The sequence below is a fragment of the Rhipicephalus sanguineus genome, chromosome 8, assembly GCF_013339695.2.
Source record: "Rhipicephalus sanguineus isolate Rsan-2018 chromosome 8, BIME_Rsan_1.4, whole genome shotgun sequence".
Lineage (NCBI taxonomy): Eukaryota > Metazoa > Arthropoda > Arachnida > Ixodida > Ixodidae > Rhipicephalus > Rhipicephalus sanguineus.
In genome coordinates, this window is record NC_051183.1 from 62,225,688 (window position 1) to 62,247,854 (window position 22,167).

Consider the following 22,167-nt stretch of genomic DNA (forward strand, 5'->3'; position numbering starts at 1 on the left):
ATACGGCTAGCAGTGCGGGCGATATGGCAACAAGGAGCATTAAGCGGAAGGTCAGAGAGGCGGAGAGGACTTATTGGATGACAGCGATGAAAAAGAAGCCGGCTCTGAGTAACTACCCAAAGGGAAAAAACGAAATAAGGAGGGAAAGGTTTTATGATAATTCAAGGGGAAGCGCTTTACTGTTTGAAGCAAGGTCGGGCTGCCTTACAACGCGTAGTTATAAAGCGAGATTCAGTAACGAAGAAGAACAATGTACATGCTGCGGGGGAACTAAGGAAACGATGGAACATGTACTGATTGAATGTGGCGATATTCACCCAGGTATACGTGTGGGCACGAGCCTACAGGAAGCCTTGGGGTTTAGGGACAACAATGGAAAGCTGAACACGTTCGCGATAGAAATAAGTAAGAAACGGTTGGAGTATTGGTGGCAGAAAGGTAGAGATAAAGTAAAAAAATAGATAATGGGGAAAAATAAGGTCATTCTGCCTTAAGAGGCAGAGAGATGTACCGTGAATTTATATTTTTTTGGTATAATAACATAGATTTAATCAATGCGGATAAGGTATTAGGCCAACATAAAACAAGGAAGGTTTTTTTTTTCTTCGAGCCTGGTGGCAGACATGTCACCGCCCCGTTATAAAGGGGACGCCCATAGCATCCATCCATCCATCCGTGTGCAATATGGCGGTTGGGTGAATGCACGCTAGATGGCGTTATAGGTGCCGCTGCTCTCAGATTGGCTGCTGCGCCCGTTATCTCTCATTCTCCTTGATCGTCGCCGTACGTGGAGGAGTGCGCTTGCCGGATCGTGCTGCTTGGCGGACCATGGACGACGAGAAGCGCCGGGTGCGGAAGGCCGCTGCGTCTCGTGCTCGTCGGCAGGATCCCGAGGTGCGAGCTCGAGAGGCTGCCGCCTGGCGCCGCGCGCGCTTGGCGGCGGCTTCGCGGGCGCGCACCGCCTCGAGATGCGCCTGGCGCCGCGCTCGTTTGGCGGCAGCCTCTCGATCCCGAGAGGCTCGCTTGCTTGGCGCTCGCTTGGCGGCAGCCAGGCGGATCCCGAGACGGTGCGCGCCAAGGATGCCGCTGCGAAACGGGCTCAACGAGAAGCGGATCCCGAGACCATGATTGCTTCAGGAGCTTCGCCCAAGCTCTTCATTATTCACCCGTGGATATGCTGTAATTTTTTAGCCGGGTAACGAAACGTCATGCGAGTGTCTGTTTCCCGTATGACCCGCTATACTCACTATGCTAATAAATAATTGCTATTAACATCTTAATGCGAACAGCATTGATTTAATAGGATGGGATATCGTGTTTCTGCTAATCGATCCTGCCACTATAGCTTACTCTTCAATGCCGCAGCAATTTGCCTGCGACTATGGCGTCCATGGTATGACGACGACTACCATATTCAACATGAAAAGGTCGACGAACTCAAATAAAGAGACAGGATACGGATTATGCTTGAACCGGACGAAACCGGAAGTGGGTGCTTTGTTGAACACCCGATAGGTTTTTATTTTTATTTTTATTTATTTTTTTCATTTATTTGCCCGCGATGTGCTATTCCCGCCGGCAGTCTTCACTGTGGTGTGTGCCTCCGGGAAACTTTCCACGCTTGAATGTGGAAAATCCTCGTCTCTGTAAAAAATAAAAAAATAAATAAAAGACCGGGAATCAGTTTAAAATAAAAGGGATAGGTGGATCATAATTACTAGCTGCATACACATAACTAAAGGTGAGAATTATTATCTCACCTTTTCGGTGATAATATGGCGCTTTGAGGGACAGGACACTATAGTGTCCAGCTGAATTGTAGAAAATTACTTATCTATCCCATTGAATATCCGAAATATCCCACGGTGGTACAGTAGTTGAGGTGCTCGGCTGCTCACCCGAAAGTCCTGGGCTCTATCTCGGCCGAGGCGGTCGCGTTTTCATCGAGGCGAAACGCTAGAGGCCTCTGCACTGTGAGGCGTCCAGACAAGTTAAGGAACGCCAGCTGGTCAAAATCATCCGTAGCCCTCAGCTACAGCATTGCTCACAATCCTATTCCTATTGTGGTTTTGGCACGTAAAATGCTAGATTATTATTATTATTATTATTATTATTATTATTATTATTATTATTATTATTATTATTATTATTATTATTTATTATTATTATTATTGTTATTGTTGTCGTTGTTGTTGTAGTTGTTATTATTCCTTATTATTATTATTAATGAAATATCTCACGAAATCGACTAAGGTTTCCCGTTGGGTTTGTTGGTTACTCATAACATCCAGTGATATAGCGCATCCAGGATCGGACAAAACGAGTGACCCAAGAACACAGACAGTGATGTGTGTGTGTGTGTGTGTGTGTGTGTGTGTGTGTGTGTGTGTGTGTGTGTGTGTGTGTGTGTGTGTGTGTGTGTGTGTGTGTGTGTGTGTGTGTGTGTGTGTGTGTGTGTGTGTGTGTGTGTGTGTGTGTGTGTGTGTGTGTGTGTGTGTGTGTGTGTGTGTGTGGTGTGTGTGTGTGTGTCGTGCGTGTCGTGCATCAGTCTATGCAAAAAAGTACAACAGGTGAAGCCTGACTGGCCGTTCATGCATTACTGAACTGTCAGTAAGCGTCTACGTGTGCACGTGCTCTGCACTGCTCTCTTCTGTTTATCTTTCAGTCATTCTTTTTTCAGTTTAGAATCAAGTCCTTTCCCATAATATTTTTACACCTGGAAATTACATAACGAATGAAGATATTTCGCATGGTTTCCCACGTTCCACAGAGCTGGATGGCCAACTGCTCCGGGTCTAAATAACACCTCTACCGTTCCCTTACCACCTCTCTCTCTCACTGATAACAGCCTCGATCGCACCCTAACTATACAGGGTGGCTGGTTGGTCTAGATGACCGGCGCTCGTGCTTGTAATGCTGTCCGCATTTACCTTGTTTATTTTTTGTTGGTAAGATGTGAGGAGACGTTGGCGCACAATTAAGGCGCCGGCTACGCCTTAGCTCTTGACGGGATCGAGCATAGAACACACGACTTTCTCCCAGTAACACAAGGGGCATATCAGTAGGGCGATTAAAAACTGTCGAACAGCGTACTCACGGTAAAACCAGGCCACAGAAAAAGCAGAAAATAAATGATGGGTTGAGCAAACAATAACGCCGTGATAATGTAGAAGAGAATGCCCAGAATTCTATATAGTCCCTCCATATTGTCGCTAGTCATAAGGCAGTTGAATCCTCACGTCTGGGCAACATAGCCGACAACGCGTCATAATAACTGTTCATCTTTCATGTTCTCAACTTAAGCTTCTATATCACCGACTCCGACCTTGCCTCGGTGCTTTACCGTCGCCCGCATTAAATTTTCATGCTTAAACTCCAGTGATACTAAAAGCTCTCGCGTTGCGTCACCTTTATTCGCCCCGTTCATTTGCGCGTTGTATTTTCCTATAATGTATCGCCAAACTTAGACTTGCACCACAAACCATCCTGTTTTATCTGAGCAATCAAGACAGTAGCACGGCAAATTGTTGTTCGCGCCAGTGTTGTTCGCGTTTTTCCTGCTATTGTCCGTGTCTCTGTGTGCGCGCCTTATCCAGTTTAAACATGAAGACTGATTGTCCCAGCGCACTTTTACTGCGGTGTGCGCGTGCCGCCAGCACATATGTCTTACCCGCTCGGTTTCAAGATGTGGAGTGGACGGCTCAACGCTCGGCGATGACTTTGGGTGTGATCTTGCAGGTGCAGTGATGCGGCACCTCAACGGCCCCCCACGATGGCAGGCTGTCGTTGGCGGAGCCACTCTTTCGGTGGTACAGGATCATGAAGCCCGAGCGCTCGGTGCACTCGCTATTGTACCTGCGTTGTACAAGCATGTTTGTCTAGACGTAGTTGCAAAACGAGGGTTAGCGACTTCGTAACTTATTTTTAGCGCACACTGACACACGGACACAGAAAAGAAGGGGACACCACCAGCGCAATCGGTGGAGTTTGGCAGGTCTAACTGCCTCCGTCAGGAAAGAAACCCGATCCACATTGAATCGGTTTTTGCCCCCAAGACTCACAAGCCAGGGATACCCTTTCGCTCGATTGTTTCGGAGCGAGGTACATGGCAAAAGGCCGTCTCCACGTACCTTCAGAAACACCTTGGATCTTTGAAGATCCCTGACCCGTTTTCCATACGTAACTCAGCTGCAGTAACTTATTACTTTTCGAATTCTGATTGCACCAATTGCTACGGAATAAGCATCGATATAAAGACTTGTTTTACTCTCTCCCGCATGATCTTTTGATGGCGCGGGTTGGAGACTGCATTGTAAAGGATAAAAAAAAAAGCGCTGGTGGTGTCCCCTTCTTTTCTGTGTCCGTGTGTCAGTGTGCGCTAAAAATAAGTTACGATGCACTCATACCAACTAGCTCATCTTTCAATATTACTTAGCGACTTGCCTCATTTGTTACCGCACGTACCGTGATATGGTTAGCCCAACTAGCGCAATCTCATACCTTGCCAGCACAAGCGTTCCAGTACTGCTGTCGGGCACTCAAGCATGGACTAGTTGGAACTAATCTGGACTAGCGTCCTGACTACTGCTTTCACAAGACGTAACAGGCTGTGCAAGGTAAAGAGACGAGAGGCCAAATTCACGATGTGTCTTCTTCATTAGAGTTTTCTTGTCACTGACATGTTCGTTGTCTCTATTGGCGGTCATGTGCACTCGAGGGCATCGTTAGCGTTAGAAAAGAAGGAAAACGGGAGATAGCGCAAAGTCGCGGATATTAAACAACTTAGAATAACCGGTATACTACCCCTAACTGGCGAAACGGATGGGCGAGTTCGAACGTTAGAGGTATAAAAAGAGAAAAGGAGCACAGGAAACGTCACAGTCCGTCAGTTTGGCGCGGTATGCCACATCACAATTCCATTCTACAGCCACATGCGCAATGATCTGTTCTCCTTAAAAATTTAACAATGTCTTCGTCGACTTCATCTTCGGTGGTCTTTAAGGACGACATTCCAGGATCGTTCCTACCGACATCTATCTGCGGTCAAGGATAGCTAGAGTGATTGCAAGTGATCGTCTCTGCGAGGACACTGTAAGGAGGACAGTCGAAGAAGATCTGCTGTAAGGTCTCCTCGCTGCCGCAGTCATCACAAACAGCGTTGCCCGCCATTTCTATGCGAAAAGCAAATGACTTCGTAAAAGCCACTCTTAGCCATAGCCGGTACACAGAGTGGTTAGCGTAAGGACTTTCATTATGAATGCCCATCCAACTCGATCCGCGGCTTGTGGTGGCACTTTGTACCTTGACACTATGCAAAGAAACCCCACAGCTAAGCCATGCTATGTGTTCTTTGCTATAGAATATCTAGACTAGAGATGGAGCAACTAACCCTTTCACTCTTGAGCAGCCAGCCATGTAGCTATTTCAGGTTGTCGGCATGTCTCGGCGACCGCTTGTAGTCGTTATGTGTATGTCCAACTGTGCACGCTATTAGTGTTTTGCATTTTGTTCGGCAGGTGTCACGACGAAAACGAGCCCATACGGTAGGCGCATTCGCGAGGCAATCAAACTACGTCGAAAAACGCCGGGATAGTGCAGCCATCGCCGCTAAATACACACACGAACTTTCAAACAGCTCTAAAAATGGACAACTATGTCCATCTAGAGGAAAACATATCAAGCCAACGCAGCAAACGCTAGATAATGTGCTGCCATCTGTGAGGCATTGTGAGAAATATGTCTCGACTTTTCATTGCATCCGAGAGGGCCGGCGCGCGGCGTATATCTTGGAGGCCATGCGACTCTTGCTTTAGATCGAAAGCAAGGAGGTTAAAAAAATTGCTGGAGTGGCGATTATTGCGCAATAGTGAAGCCGTGCCCACCAAAAGATGGCGGCTGCACCCGCCATCTTTCTAGGGGCACGATAAACCATCAGCCTTTGGCGAAGGAAAGCGAACGTTGTCCACGCACGCCAGAGAAGTTTAATTATGGTAACTTTTATGGGTCAGATACTGCTGTAAGTGTGTCTTTGTGTTACTAGTTTTCGTAAGTAAGCTTCAAAGTCATGGCAAATTTTATTAGACATCAATCGTCAATACTGCACTCGACGGGTTACTTTTGTCGGCAACAAGGATCTTTTATTTTATAATTGACGTAGCATTTACAATAACAGATCAAAGCCATTTGATCTCTAAGTAGGCACCACCAGAAAAGAGCATGTTTGCGAACTCTTTGGTGGGCAAAAGCTGGCTTCACTTTCATTGGCAAGGCGTTTCGAGAGCTTCCACTCCAGAATTTTGTTTTAAACCTCCTTGATCGAAAGCCTGTAAAATTCGCGCGCGCGCGTGCGTGTGTGTGTGTAACAATACACATTAATAAGTATGCACTTAGTGGTTGAAGTGCGCACTAGGGGCCGGATTTCGCTATCGCGTTCAACTCTTAAAGGCGAAGCTTAAGGGTCCCCCAATTTTTTGGAGACCCTCGGTATCGTCGTCTCCGAAACCAACATACAACATTATTTTCCCTGGGTGACAGAGACGCGGATGGGGGCAGAGGACTAGGCAGAAGTAAAAGACGTCAAAGTGTTGTGTTTTTCTCTGTACCTGAACCAAGGATCGGTAGATGCCTTCTCTTGCCTGAGCATGTGCAGATTGGTTTCTCAAGTTCTTTTCCACCGCGGTGCGCCTTTTCAATTGTTAACACGGCGTTTGCCTTGTCCTGACTTCTCTCTTGTGTCCGCGTACGTGTGCACGCCTACCTTATTTTACCATGAATCCTTGCCAACTAGCTAAGCTTTCTGTCATTCTAACACTACGTTCGTACTTTAAACAGACAACATTGTTGCGTACAGGCCCGTAGCCACGAATTTTGCAGAGGGGGGGGGGGGGGCGGCCCGCTTGCTGAAGACCTTGACTATTTGAGAAAACCACCTATTTTCATTACACATTTTCGGTAAAACACCAGGGGGAGGGCCCTATGCCCCCCCCCTGAAATTTTGGTGAATTAGGTAGGTGAAGTAGGTAGTAGGGGGGGGGGGGCTAGGGCCCCCTTTCCTGGCTACAGGCCTGGTTGTGTACAGCGCAGCAGACTCACATAGCGTCAATGCCGACGCAGGGCGTGCCCTGCGAGGCGCAGCGGTACGAGAAGACCCACTGGGGAAAGGCCTCGTCCTGGACCACTTCTACGGCGTTGCCGAACGAATCGACCGTCTCGTTGAGCCGCTCCCAGGCGGTGCTCGTGCGGCATATCTCCTCCGACAGGGGCGCTATCGGCGTCTCCGGAGGGGTCCTCTTCACGCCCCGCACGCTGCCACGCTCGCCGCCCTGGGGCACCTGTGGGGGCGACGACCGCTCCTGGCGGCTGTCTCCACGCTTGCTCACTGTAGAAGCCTGCGAGGGAAAGTCCCCAGAAAGTAAGAGTTGCTTTTGTACTGTTAAAACGATATTGGTAGCCAGTACACCACGAGCTGGTGCAGCGGGTTTTCTCCCGCTAGTTCAGACAGCGGGAGTTTTGAGTGGCAGGGTGACTCCTGCGAGTTCTGATAGCATCACAAGATGGCATCCCCTAGGTGTCTGGTTTCATGTTTCTATTTCATTTATTTCAGAAATACTCGCAAATGCCCTCATCGAGGGTACTACATCGGGGACTGGTGAATGTAAACATAATGTACAAATAGTCCGAAATGTCGCAGTTAAGTGCAAGAACGTGTACAGTAAGTGATTAGCAATAGGTTGACAAGTATACACTTGCAATAGTAATTGAATATGAACAAAAATACATAACAAACTAGCAAGAAAAAATCTAAATAAAACGCCTTGCAATGCATGTACATCAAACAGCGCATGCACATCAAACTAAGTTCCATCCTAATTCGCGCTAGCTACTTTCTTCCGTCGTTATAGCAAGAAATCAAGGACAAAGTCAACATTCAGTTAGCGTCATTTTACGCTAAGTAGATATCGTTAGCAACGCTTTCTGTTTTGTTGTTTTGGCAATATGTTTGTACGTTACAAGTGATCTGTATACCTTTATTTTGACGGCGTTAGGTCTAAGAAATGAACCCATAGAGTTTATCACTTTTTCTGACTTATGTATACCAGATGGAGCAACAGCACCAAGCGTTGATTTGCCTCCATTTGATTAAGGGAATATAAAAAAATCCCCCCCCCCCTCCACCCGACCCAATCCATCAACCCTCAGTAGAGGAGAAGGGGGCATGATGGCGTCATAAGGTGATGTCATCACGCCATGATTACTTTTTGCATCACTCGTGATGCCGCCGACACTGCCGACAGCCACTTTGCGCGTTTGATCAGGCATCTAAGTAAGGCTTTCGCCTTCATAAGCAATGGTCGCATCAACTCCTGCACCACACCGCAAGTGGAAGCGGAAGATAGAACGAACGTTGCTCAGTACGTACGGTCTCGAATCTGGCGGGCGACGCCAAAGGTGGCTCGTCGGGGCTGGCCACTGGTCTGTCCCGTCCCACCCACAGGTAGCGCTGGTGGAGAGCCGGGTGGCGGCGCACGTGCTCGTAGAGGCGTCCCAGCCGCTGGCGCAGGAACTCTGCCTGCGACTCGCTCAGCCGCAGCGCGGGACTGTCGCCAAGGTCCCGGATCAGCTCATCGGTGTACGCTGCGTCCATTCCGTCGGCAATAGCAAATATGTAAGGAAAGACATTTTAGAGGTGACACCTAATCCTTGACTTAACTCTGTTTCATACATCAGCTGCAACTACATTGAAGCTGACGAGGCTTATTGTAGAAGATTCGTTCGAACCAAAGAATAGTTCAACTGATTTAGCACCCATAGGGTGTTGTTTTTTTTTTTTGTCGTTTTTAGGCGAAGTAGTAAATGGAGATGTTTTCTACATTAGCAATAAGCAAACCCCGTCATTTACATAGTAGTCAATAAATTGTTTTCGATCGCTCGTCGTCTTCTTTTTAACCACGGAGCGGTTGAAGCTCGGAATTGGTCCGGGAGGCATTGGCAGCAAACTCCTAAGTAGATATGCACCACAGAAAGCGGGTTTGTGCCAAGCTTCTCCTAGCATAGCGTAGTCGTGCATGGCATAGTATAGCAAAGGCGTGGGATATGGAATTGAGGACGAGGAGAAAGGAAAGTTAAAGCATGACACAGCCTTTTATATTATGGTTTAGCAAGGAGATGGGAAAGGGAAGTCAGGGTGAGGTAGGCTGATGTTAGGTGGGAAGGAGGGAAACAAGGAAGTGAGAGGGTAAACTGCAGCACAACCATGCATGTACGGTATAGCATAGCAAGGGGTGGAAAAGAAAAATAAGGGTGAGTAGTGACGTTAGGGTTAAGGGGAGAGTAAAGAGGAGAGAGGGTAAGGGGCATAGAGGTAAATAAAAAACGAAAGAATAAAAAAGACGACAAAAATTTAGAAAAAGATAAAGAGACATGAAAGCAAGAAGAAAGAAGCAGAAAGTGCCAACTTTGCTCTTTACTCAGATTGCACAGGCATGGAACTGGCTTTCCTTTTGGTATCGTGGCCTCCGCGATTTGCTCCAGCAGCGCGCAGCCGGAGCTAATCGCGAAGGCCAAGCACGGACGCGCAGATTTGCAAATTTTGCTGGCTGAACTTCTTTGATAGCTTCCACAGCGTTACACCTGATCTATGAAACGGAGTATAGGCGGCGGGTAGCGGCACTCGCACCTCGGCGTCCGCGCGCCCTACTGTAGCGGATCTCAGACGCCACGTAAAAAGATGCGCGTGGTTTAGATATGCAGCAATCCCACCCTTTCACAACCTTTCAATGAACTCAGTCTTCATTAAATATCATGGCAGTTAATTGGTCCTTACCTTTTAAGTATGGTGTTGCTCCGATACCATATGTATTCAATGTAACTCTTAACATGAACCAGAACGAGCGATTTCTATTTTTTAAGTGAATATTCTCGAAAACGGAGGTAAGTGCTCGACCGGATATGCTTGAAAGAGAAACAGTTAAGTGTCAATCTATGCTCGTACCGCAAAGAAATAATTGGTAGAATGACAAAAGTATGTGGTATGTAACCGGTTACAACCTGACAGTAAAATAGAAACTCTACCCATAAAACTACGGTGCCACGGTTTTCATTCCAAGCGCGAGCACTTTCTCTCTGCTGGCGTAAGTTATAGGCATGTTGAAAAATGAAACTTCATCTTTTCTTAATATATTATCCTTGGCTGAGTAGCGGTATTAGTGTCTCCGTCGAGTTCTAGTTCCTTATCTAATGCAAACGACACAAAAGTATTTCTGTATGAAAAATTCGACAAGCTTCAACAATACAAGTGCCCGACATCATGACAATGAGCGAATACGACTGGTTGCTTCTTGTAGTATAGTTGCTTGGTAGCGCAGAGTGCATTACTGCACTCTGCGTAAGATTGCATCTAGCGTTTGTATAAGTTATACTGTCGTAAGTGGTAAGTATGTAGTGTGGCGGAAAAATCAAGCGCCGACCAATCGTAAAAACACACACACAGGGTCCCGATATGGGCACTCTGTTCACTGTGAACAAGGTCCCCGTAGCGGGGCCGAAAAGTCTGTTTTTTTTGTGTGTGTGTGTGTTTTAACGATTGGTCGGCGCTTGATTTTTCCGCCATGAACTTACCCGACCAGACGGGTTTCCGTCGAACCCTGGACTTCAAGTATTTAGTGTGTAAGCGCCTCTAGTGCTTGCATGTACTGGTTCAATAGTTTCCCTTTGTGCTTGGAAAATTTAGGCAAACTCTCTTTGCATGGGAGAGTGATCGCTGTAGGTTGCAACCGACTGCAGTTAAAATGGCGGGTAAAGTTTAGCCTCAACGGTGACTGAGTTAGCCGATACGATCACAATATTGGAGAGGTTGAGACCGAGTGAGCGCGACTGAGTAATTTTTGCGAGTCTAGTTACAGTGAACTCGACTGAGTGAAATTGTTGTGAGTTCGAGTAAGCACGGTTGAGTTAGAAACATTAATAAGTTTCAGTGTGTGCGAGCCAGGCTTAGTAGAACTGAAGTTAGACCGAGCTCGAATGAGTACAGATGAGCAGAGCTTTGGAGAGTTTTAGTGAGCCAGGCTAGTAAGAGCCTGAATGTTGCCCGACTGAATCAAATTTTTGTTATTTCGTTAAGAAGAGTCCTATTGAGCCCTAACGGAGGAAATTAATTTTTGGATTATTCCGAGTGAGTTAGGCTTACTTTGCGGATGTCTGTCAATAGACAAGATGGCACTAAAGAATGACTGAACAGAAAAAAAAAATCGGCAAAGGAGGCGTGCAGGCAGGATACGTCATCGCTGCCATCATTAAAACCACGTGTAAACACAGCAGCAACCCAGTTGACACACTTACATTTGATAATGAGCCGCACTATGCCGCTGCTGAAGTTGAAGGGCGGAGGATGGTTGGTTCTCAATACCTGGCATTGGACAGGTAGGAAAGCTGCGCCGTGTATCAAAAATGAAACACAACTCACGGTCATGCAACGTACACTGTACCATGCAATAACAAGAAACGCTTTCATTCCAAACCAAGAGCCCCAGTATGGGTGTTGTATAGCGGGATAGCTAACACAGGAGGTTAGCAGTGCCACATTGTCTCGTTTATGACCCCAAATACCGTGCCATCTACCTAGGGTCAGCAATAAAAGTTGGTCTATGAAATGCGCTCCTGTCGTGACAACTGGACGCGCTCTGAAAGGAGGCATGGGAAATTTGTGAGGGAGGTACTGGGCGAAAAAGTCAGATGGTCCCTTATATATTGACTTAAGACGACTTGAAAGGGAAAGCCATCTTCTTCGTTTTCCCATGTACCCAACGTAGTTTTGTACAGCTTCCGGGATCGCCTCACCTTTGACGTTGCGACGATAACACGTGGTGACGCCGTCATGTGACCTCACGTTATGAGACGTCACAGTGACGTCAGGATGTTGTCACAAGCTTTTGGGAGCTGTTACGTCATGGCGATGTCCTCACATGATGATTTTTTGCGTCACTTGTGTTCACGCCAACGCCGACGCGTTTCATGGGACGTCTAGGATTTTTGCCTTAATAAGTGCTGTGTCATGTCGGACGCAAGGAAATTTTTAATGCCAATCTTTTAAACCTCCTTGGTAGGACATTTACTATTCTATAGAAGCAGTGGCTTTTATGAATATCAGTAGGATTTTATAGTTTTGCCGCGTGGCAAGGTTCCGCTAGCTTTCGACAGCGCCTTCATTGATGTTACCTGCTCAGGTGCCACTTCAAGCGTGGCGAAAGATTTAACAGTATTTTGGACAGGGCATTCGAACTAAGAACATTGTGCACAGGGACCGAATGCTTCTGTTTTGCTCCTCGTATAGCTAGCTGTAGGAGATTAAAAGAAAAATAAGTGATTTTGCTCTACTCCGAACCAGGAGACTTTATCAAGCTTTGATCGAACACTTCAAAGAGGAAAGAAGGCACCTAGAAGAAAAAGAAACGTTTGTTGCAACACCTTTACGAATTCGTGCAATTTTTTTTTACTTTAGAAAGCTGTATGGCTGTCTTCTCTATTCGGCATCTGCGTTTAGTTCCATCGGCGTTGGCATATAAGACATAACTGCATTATCGCGAGAGCTCCCTTATGACGACGATGTTGATATTTATTAGCTTCCACTTCGAAATGAAGTGGCCGCCAGTAGTCACCGAGCCTGTTTGTTACAATCACGTGTAAGTACGTCTGTTAAATTCTATCATTCTGGTAATCTCATTTTTTTTTCTTCGCTTAAGCTGCCTGTTTTTGTGACGCACAGCAGCTTATTCCTGTACCGACTCCTATTCTGTCCATCTCGTACCTGCTTCGTTTAAGGCGAGGGCCTCAATTGGTTGATAATTCCATCCGCGAGACTTGCGCGAGACTTTGCGACACCTCAAGATCGCGTAAGGTATCGCAAAAAAAAAAAAAACCACGTGACCTTGTCCGAGTGACGACGTCACATTATGACGTCATCATGCGTTGTCATCATGACCTCTTTATTACTTTATGGCGTGACGCAGCCTGGTGACATCATACCACGACATCTTCGCTTGGTCAAAAATGGGCGGATCACGGAGGCTCTGCAAGACCGCGGGCGGGGCAGAAAGCTCGCGATACCTCTGTTCCCGAAGGTAGTGAAAAGCCACGTTAAGTGCAGAACGCTTCCAAAAGTGGGGGTGGGTGGATGGGGGGGGGGGGGGCAGATAAAGAGAAAGAAGAAAAAGATGACTGCTTGCGCCTTTTTTTTTGGCCTATAGCGAATGAATGAGGGAGCGTGTGAATTTTTCATCCAGTATTGCAAACGTCCCTGGCGTATATCAACCGCTGACTTGTTAATGCTACCATCAACGTTTGGTAAGGGGGCTTTACTGCTGGCCCGAAAGTCGCGGGATCGAATCCCGGCCGGAGCGGCTGCATTTCGATGGAGGCGAAGTGCTATTGAGACCCGCGTGCTTAGATTTATGCGCACGTTAAAGAACCCCAGGTGGTCGAAATTTCCGGAGCCATCCGCTACGGCGACTATCAGAAAAATATCGTGATTTAGGGATGTAAAACACGAGCGATTATGTATTGTTATTATTCCATCAACTCTGAAACGCGCAGCCTCTGAGAGATACACGCGTGGCCCGAGTCTTGTTGGGTGAATGTCCTGACATTCGATTACAATGAGTTCAGTGGTTTCCCTATTTTTTCTAGCTGCAGCCACGTGCCTCCACCCGTTGTGAATATTTGAGAGCACAAGTTCGTCCGTAAGCTTCTCTTTTTTTTAGCGTTATACCGAGAGAAACCGGACAGCAGGAGCCACCTGGCGGAACCGATATGAACCAGGCAAGCACGGAATTGTCATTGTGTTATTGCAGAAATATAGTGTATTTTACTTCTCTGCTGATGTGAATTTTCGGCGGCCGCCTAATTACAAACGAGCTGCCTTTCTTAACCACTTTCTACCCGAGGAAACTAGGCGAAAACGGACAAACGTGTCTATGATAGCGCTCGCACGAAACGTCACAAGATGACCATACCATCGTACGTTAACCAGGTATTCCGTAAACATTTTTTTTTCTCATATCGGAATACAGTGCCTGCTAAAATTCTCTATTTACTCCGGTATGTTCTTTTCTGCACGCGTGCAGGTCGGTCTTCAAATAGGAAAGCGATTTTCCTTGTGCTATCACACAGATTTTCCTGTCCGACTACTGTTCGGCCGCATTTGCAAATCTCACTGTTTTTTTTTTTCGTTATCCTTTGCATCAAATTTCTCATTTTTGTTTTTCTAATTTTTTACGATGATGATGACAAGGATCTCTATCAGCATGCGCTTTGGTACATGAAGGAAGAGAAAAGAGAGGTGCGAGCACTCCACAATGCAATTGAATCCCACTTTGTCGGCTCAGTACTTTCATTTTGGCTCATTCACACTGGGGAAATCCGGCCGGCCACAGGCGACCGGAATTCGCGCACCGCCGAAATTCAACATTGTTCACACCGCTTAGCAACCGCACCGCCGAAACTAGGGCGCCTATAGTTGTCATCGTCCCTTCGCGCGAAGGAACGCTGGCATCGACGCGCTCTGCGTTGTGTACGCGTTTCGTTATGGCGAAGCGCATAAACAGGAGCAGGGTCGTGGAACTGCTGGGCCTGCTGGAAAGGAACTTTCTGGCGATGTCTGACGAGGAGAAACATGCGTTCGCCGAACAAGAAACGACGCAAGCAGTCGTTGTTGGTTCGCCCTGATTTGCAAGACGCGAGAAGCTTGGTCGAGCCGAGATAATGCTACCCGTTTTGCGAGATCGCGATGGTGTATTGCAAAGATGATAATCGCGACAACACTTGGCACTTGTCGAGAGCTACAGGATGATTACGAAAGACTTCGCTGTTGCTGCGGGCTTCGACGACTGCAATATCACAAGCACGCCGCCATTTTTCCAATGTTCTACTCGCGTTCCGATTGGTTCGCGGTGAGGGAATCCGGCGGCAGCTGCCGCAAAAATCGGTCCAGGACCGATCGACGCGGAAAGGGATTTTCCGGCGGATCTCGCTGCCGCCGAAGCGGATTCCGCGCGCTCTCGCCGCCGAATGTCTCAGTGTGAACGCGCCCTTACCGCCGTCGGCGTCGGGACCGTTGGTTGTGAGCGAAAAATCGTCCGTGAGCGAAAAATCGAGAAAGCAAATAAAAATAAAGAATAAAATTTTCGGTCCCATTGAGAATCGAACCCGGGCCATTCGCGTGGCAAGCAGGTGTCCTACCACAAAACCACGATGTTACTTGCAGCTGCTGTGGAAAAAAAAAAAACACTACATAAAATGCCATGTAGTGGAAGGAGTCTCCTTAACGCATTTTGTTCGACAGGTGTAACGACGAAAACGAGCCCATTCGGCGATTTGTAGGCGCATTTGGGAGGCATCGCCGCTAAAAACATACACGAACTTTCAAACACCTCTAAAAATGGACAACTATGTCCATCTAGCGGAAAACATATCAAGCCAATGCCGCCTTTCCAGAGGAGACGTTCATCAAGCAAACAGCAAATGCTAGTTAATGTGCTGCCATCTGTGAGGCATTGTGAGACTCTCATAGCCTCCGAGATGGCAAGCGCGCGGCGTGTATCTTGGAGGCCATGCGACTCTTGCTTTAGATCAAAAACTTGTATGCACCATTCTCGCGCACGCGCGCGCGTGTGTGTTTCTGTGTGCATGTGTGTGTAACAATACACATTAATAAGTATGCACTTAGTGGTTGAAGTGCGCACTAGGGGCCGGATTTCGCTATTGCGTTCAACTCTTAAAGGCGAAGCTTAAGGGTCCCCCAATTTTTTCATTTTCATTTTATTTACCCTCAGGGCCATATGGCATTATAGAGGGGAGTGGAAATAAAGTTTACAAGAAAAAAGAAAAAAAATACAGCATGAGAATAAACAATGCTACAAATAAAAATAAAGAAAAACTCCTGATTGTACAATAGTAGCTGTGCAACGACGGTGAACATAATACAATTTTGAGTAACGTTTAACTCATAACAATACTGAGTAATGTTTGACGGAAAATATTGTTATTAGTAACAGTGACGATGTCTTCGGGAAGGTGGTTCCAATCTACTGATGTACGAGGTATGAATGATCGATAAAGAACATGGGAGTTGCAGGATGCGATGAGATATTGTTACGCTCCTTGTTTCCTTGTCCTTAGGATGCATCGGAATTTGCCAATAGCCGGATCGTAAGTCTACGGAGGAAAAATAAGAGGCCGAATGTAAGCAGTCTATTGCGTCATCAATACGTGGCAGTGGGTATACATCCTTTTTAGTTACAGCATTCAGTCGGCGATAGTCGACGCAAAATCTCCAAGATCCATCTTTCTTTTTAACGAGAATCACTGGTGCTGCCCACGACTGGCTGACTCTTGTATCACTCCGTTTTTCATCATTTCTTGCACTTGATCGTTGATAATCTGGGCGCTCTGGTTGGGAAACACGATATGGCTTTTGCCGAATCGGACTTGCCGAGCCAGTGTTGATGGTATGGCGTGTTCGAGATGCAGGAATGGGGGGTATTTTGTCGTTCTGTGCAAAGTCAAATACGGAAACGTGCTTCGAAAGCACACCCATTAAGTTTGGCGCTCGCTTGTGCTAAGTGACTTGTTATCATTGACATAAGTGCCGTGTCCGAACTGTGACAACCAGGTTCTTCCGGCGCGTCTGTAAGTTCGGCCACCGATAAGGACGCGTGTTCTCTGCTGACCAAGGCTAATTTCAAACCGTCCGGTAGTATCACGGGCTCTGAAGAGCAAGTTTGCAGTCCATAGGCCAGTGCGTCCGCCATTGATGGACACCACACAATGGGGAACCAACACATTCTTCTTCGCACAGTTAATGTGCATCGGTTCTACGCTTGCATCGAAGCTGTCGGAACAGGCGCCTCGACAGACAACAGGCACCGTACGGTAGATGACGCAGGTATGAGGGTGTCCCCACAGACACACAATGTAGTTTCGTCGTCATCCAGAGGGGTTTCCACGAGTGCTGACGGCATCCGACCACTCACAAATACTTTTCCTGTGCGGCAGTCTACAGTGGCACCACACTCCTGCAGAAAGTCCATGCCGAGAATGATGTCATGAGTCGATCGAGGAATACCGCAAACTCTGGTCGTAATAATATGGCCTCCCAAAGACACATCACCGCTACACACACCAATAGGACGCAACGGCTCTCCACTAACACCACAAAACTTCGAAGTGTCGTCCCACTTAAAAACAACTTTTCGCCCTAACACGTCTTTAAAGGAAGCACTCATCACAGAAATTGTCGCCCCTGTGTCCACCAAAGCCATCACAGGCACATCATCAACAAAAACATGTACTTTGTTTTTAAGCATCACCACAGGAGGTATTTCTGTCAGTAGCACATCTCCAGCGACCTCACCCCCATCGGCCGCGCGAGCTAGTTTTCCGGTGGCGAAGGGGATGCTTTGCGACGCAGCGGTGAGGGAGAACGATGAGCGCGAGGTCGCGGTGGAGGCGTCAAACTCCTGTCAGATGCCGGGGACTGGTTGCGGAAGCTGCTTGACCAATAGTTGTCGCCAGGTGGTATGTGTGCTGGCTGCGGGACACCGTGACGCCGTGCGGAGGGTCGTGAAAATTCTGATGGTTGGTCATACCGAGGAGCCACACGACGGTTGCAAAACCGCGATATATGACCCGGAACACCGCAGGAGTAGCACACCGGCAGGGGTCGAAACCTAGGTTCCTCTTCAATGAATCGAGCGCCACCATTTGCTTCGGTATAGCGACTAGACTCGTCAGGTATGTCATAACGATACGTCGGGCGTCGAGGGGGCGTGCGCTGAGCGCGTCGGTCATATCGCGAAGCTGGAAATCGTGTTGTCGTCCTTGACTGTGGGGCTGCGCTATATTCTACAGTCGCTGCGCTCATCGTCGGTTGCGAAGAGGTCGAAAGAGGCGCAGTAAGAGCCTCACTTGGCGTGTACAACTCATGATGGTCAGCTGTTGAACGCGACATTGCTTGGCGGGAAAGTTCCTCGCGGACAATCTGTCGAATGGTCGAAGTGAGGTCGAGGCAAGGACTCGTGTCCACACTGGCAACAGTCGTAACGTTTGCCAGCCGACCAAACTTTGGCGTAATCCGACGCATCTTGAGCGTTTCAAACGTTCTGCAATGCCGAATGACGTCGGACACAGAACTGAGGCTTTCTTTTCCAATTAGGAAATTGTACACGTCCTCAGCGACTCCTTTTAGCAAAATGGCCGACTTTGTCTTCTTCCGACATACTAGCGCAGACCACCTTGCACAGCCTTAACACTTCTTCGATGTATGTGGTGCACGTCTCACCTGGGAGCTGCGCCCGTTGCGACAGTGTTTGCTCAGCGCGCTTCTTTTTAGCGACTGAGTCCCCGAAACACGCCTTGAGCTCCTCAACGAAGAGGTCCCACGTTGTAAGCGTGTCCTCATGGTTCTCGTACCACACGAGTGCGGTGTCAGTCAGGGAGAAAACGACGTTGGTTAGTTGAGCGGCTGAATCCCACCCGTTGGACTTGCTCACTCGCTTGTACTTGGTGAGCCACGCGTCGACATCTTCTCCCGCTTTTCCTCCGAAGGGTGGTGGGACTCGATAGTATTGAAGTGGGCCGCAAGGTGCTGTCCTGGGAGCGTCTCCTTCTTCGGACATGTCGAAGGCAGTCGCGGCAGATGGTGGGAGGCCGGCAAGTCGACGGCTTCGACGAAGCTGCAGCAGTGATGGTTCCGTCGTTGTAAAAGCGTACCCAGCACCTCCACCACTCTGTTACGCTCAAAGGAGACCGTCGAGGTTGAAAGGGCTGTTTATTACGCCGTGAGGGTGAGCTCAGGAGCGGCCGACTAGTTGGTGATTTTTCACCTCGTCCTCTTCTCTCTTTCTGACCTGGAGCGGCAAGCACGTTCACTGTGATCTTCGTTGTCCTCGTCCACATGCGCAACAATATGTACTGAGGATTGAGGATTAGCTGGTTATGTAGGGGTGGGATGATGGAATAATTTGTGAAATGTGCTCAAACGAGATATTTTCCGACGGGATGCAAGGGAAGGAAGGCCTAGGCTGGATTTCATTGAACTATAATACTGGCGATGATCGAAATGTCAGAGCGCGCGCTGGGTTTCAGTACTCCCGGTGGAGTTCTGTTTTTGAACCACCTCCGTGAGCCCGCCGTACTGCGCCGAGCGAGCTCGGTTCGATTAAAAACTACCGGCATCATACACTGAAGTCTCGGTAAGTCTCGTTTATTGCGTTATCTCACCGCAAAAATGCCACGTGTTGGGCCGACACTGCTGGCTTCGAAGCGGGTTGGCTTGCCAAGGCTGGATGCGTGACGTAATTCTCCCTCCTTTCTTTTTCTTTCCTCCATGCTTTGAAACGAGGTCGCTGACACGAGACTCGCGCCACCTCTGGCACGCAACTGAAAGCTCCTCTCGCACCCGAGATTAGAACAGCGCGCCTCCAGATCTCAGAGGCCATTTTGAGAGTCGCATTTCGTACTGCGTTTTAACTTCATTTGCGGAGATTTGCCGTGTGGGGTAAGTGCAAGCTGGATGATTGACTTGAACCGGGCGAATTTTCTTATTAGTGAGGTCAAGAAATGGGCTATAATGATGATTGAGAGCGCTTTATATCGCGCCTATATAAATGCATGTGAACGGAAAAATTATTTCTCCCGGTATGCACTGCAAATAATGTGAAGTTAGTTACATTTAAAGTTAAACCTCGAATCAGGGGGACAAAGACAGTATAGTTTTTTTTAATTTAGACTGTAGATACTTTTTAGTTCCTTTTAGTTGAAAAGAAATTTGGTGTCATATGAAAATCAACAGTAAACATGTTATCACAATTCTGTAACCCCTACTTAGTGGGATGCGTCTATTGGGACAAGAATGGCGTAACATGGACACCTCTATTCGATATTCGGTAACTTCGAATATTTGGTTCGAATATTTCGGTGTTTGAGTCGCACCGCACATTACTGCTCGAAATATTCGAACACCATGAAACTTCATAACATGTATTGAATTCAGCGGAAAGAATCACTTGGTTGTGCTAAATCTCCCAAGTCACATACCCACACCACCCCCCCCCCCCTCTTCGCAGATGCGCTTTTGAAAACGTTGTGCCAGTATTCTAGTGTAGTGACCAGAGTATAACATTGTGTATGAGGTCGACCAAGTTATTGCAATAGAGTCTGAAATTCAAATGAACGAAACAATTGAGGAGCGATCGCAAAATAAATAGAAATGTTTAAAAATAGGGAAACATGCTTATATTGAGATGAAGCACTTGCAAATGAAGATCGTGCCGATCATTTATCATTGTTCCTCTCGCTTGCGAAATCATGATTACGGGATTAAACTATAACGGCAAGATTAACACATCAGCACTAGGGCGCCAAGTGAGCGACTGTTTTCTTTCTCTCAAAATATCGGGACCTGCAAACCGGTGTCACTGCTCCCCAAAATATTGAGATTCTTTTTTTTTATGGCAGCACCAATTAACTGCATGCGTGATATTGTCCAGCAACAATGTTGTACAATACACAATTTTCTTGCAGATTATTTGTTCTACAGCAAACTCGCTTTCTCATCTCTGGCTGGTAAACAAAATATTTTTTTTTGCAAAAGTGAATAGTGTCATTATTCCTATGCGAAATCATTCGAAAATATTGGATTTGATTTGAGCTTCGACTTCTATATTCGAATTCGATTGGAAGTTGAAAATTTGATATTCGCACAGCCCTAATTCTAAACTTAGGGATCTTTGTGTGCAAGGCGGGACGTTCCAACATTACGTATCTTCTTTCCTCGGGAAGTCGAACTAGTAGTTAGTGATATTATGACGTGGTAAAAAAAAACTGTTGATTTGTAATAAGCACCCAAGTATAGATATTAGCCTCAACATTAAAGGGACACTAAAGTGAAACAATGAATCGATTTTAATTGATAAATTGTACTTTTAAAACTCCAATGACGTTAATTCCACCGTCATAAGTTCATTTATAAAGGAGAAAATCAAGGACAGAGGTTCATGTTTAAATTTCGCACCGAAATTTCCGCCCGTGAGGTCATGCGTTTCGAAGTGCATTTTTTGTATTTGGCGACATTGGCTCATCAAAATTTCCTAAAACCTGGTATGTTGAGTCTGTGGCACCCTCAGATGACAATGTGCTTCATTTTTACCGATTTTCTACTACGTTGGCCCTACCTGACGCCGTCAAAATCTATGACGTCACGGGAATGGGTGCGGGAATTTCAAGGTGACGTTGCTGCCCGTATATCCTTTTTTCGAGTTTTCACGTGCACGAAGCGTCTTCTTGCGGCAAGTCTTGTGAAATTGTAACTTACTTATATGAGAAAAATTGTGTTTTCTCTTTAAAGGCTACATAGGCCTGCCACAACACAATTGACTCACTAACTCGCTCCTAGTCACTTTTCCAAGCACCTGCACACGCTCTATAAGCAGCAAACAACTTATCGCTTGCGAAGCTTCAATGCACAGCCGTCTTGCGGCTGCAGGTTTCAGGACGAAGGCACGCAGTGGCCATTTTACAGACACATGCTTAATACACTTCAGAATACAAGTAAAACCTTTAACACGGTTACAAGAGACCATGGGGGCAGGGTAAGCCCATAATCCACGAGAAGACATACCCGACTCCACGAGGAATAGGAGCAGGAGGATCAGAGCTCGCCTACGACGCTCCATGCCGTCTGCGCTTGGGGACGAGCTGAGCGGGCTGCTTTTGAAGGACCGTGAGACGGTGGAGATCACGTGATGCCAGTGACGTAAGTTCCGGTTACGGGCCAATCAGGTTAATGAGGAGCCACTTGTGCACCGGCCTCTGAATCGTTCCGATGTCTAACTGAGGAAAACGAGCGGAATGTCTGTACTGCCTGCTACGGACTGTCATCCGAGACAAACTGAGGACATATCTTCATTGCACGAGACGCTGATTTCTTCGCTGACCCGAGATCACGTAATTTCATGTTTTCTTGCTTTCGAACAACGATTGCTCTCGGTCAGATTGGAGCGAGTGCAAAAACGTCTTGGTGGCAACCATCTCGCTGCATTACTTTCTTTAGTTTTTCGCGAGGCTCCGCGGAGCAGAAACCCTTCTCTGGAGCGATTACACGTGGCCTACAGCGCT

The 22,167-nt window shown here is 47.2% G+C and overlaps 1 protein-coding gene across 1 annotated transcript; it reads right to left on the reverse strand.

The window, feature by feature from the left end:
- Positions 1-1,465: 1,465 nt before the first annotated feature.
- Positions 1,466-21,785, reverse strand: LOC119402020 (uncharacterized). Its single transcript, XM_037669054.2, has 6 exons — positions 21,671-21,785; positions 11,338-11,427; positions 8,420-8,634; positions 7,093-7,388; positions 3,671-3,855; positions 1,466-1,644 (listed from the first exon to the last, which is right to left on the reverse strand). Exons 1-5 carry the CDS (start codon positions 21,723-21,725, stop codon positions 3,702-3,704), a joined length of 810 nt encoding a protein of 269 aa, XP_037524982.1. The 5' UTR covers positions 21,726-21,785; the 3' UTR covers positions 1,466-1,644; positions 3,671-3,701.
- Positions 21,786-22,167: the final 382 nt, after the last annotated feature.

What these genes read in the sequence shown, in the direction of transcription:
- LOC119402020 (XM_037669054.2), bottom strand. Translation starts at nt 21,725, where the DNA reads ATGGAGCGTCGTAGGCGAGCTCTGATCCTCCTGCTCCTATTCCTCGTG. An exon ending in AGTGCGGCTCATTATCAAAT is followed by an intron (nt 8,635 to 11,337) that starts GTAAGTGTGTCA and finishes GAATGGACGCAG; the next exon opens with CGTACACCGATGAGCTGATC. An exon ending in CGCCCGCCAGATTCGAGACC is followed by an intron (nt 7,389 to 8,419) that starts GTACGTACTGAG and finishes TTTCCCTCGCAG; the next exon opens with GCTTCTACAGTGAGCAAGCG.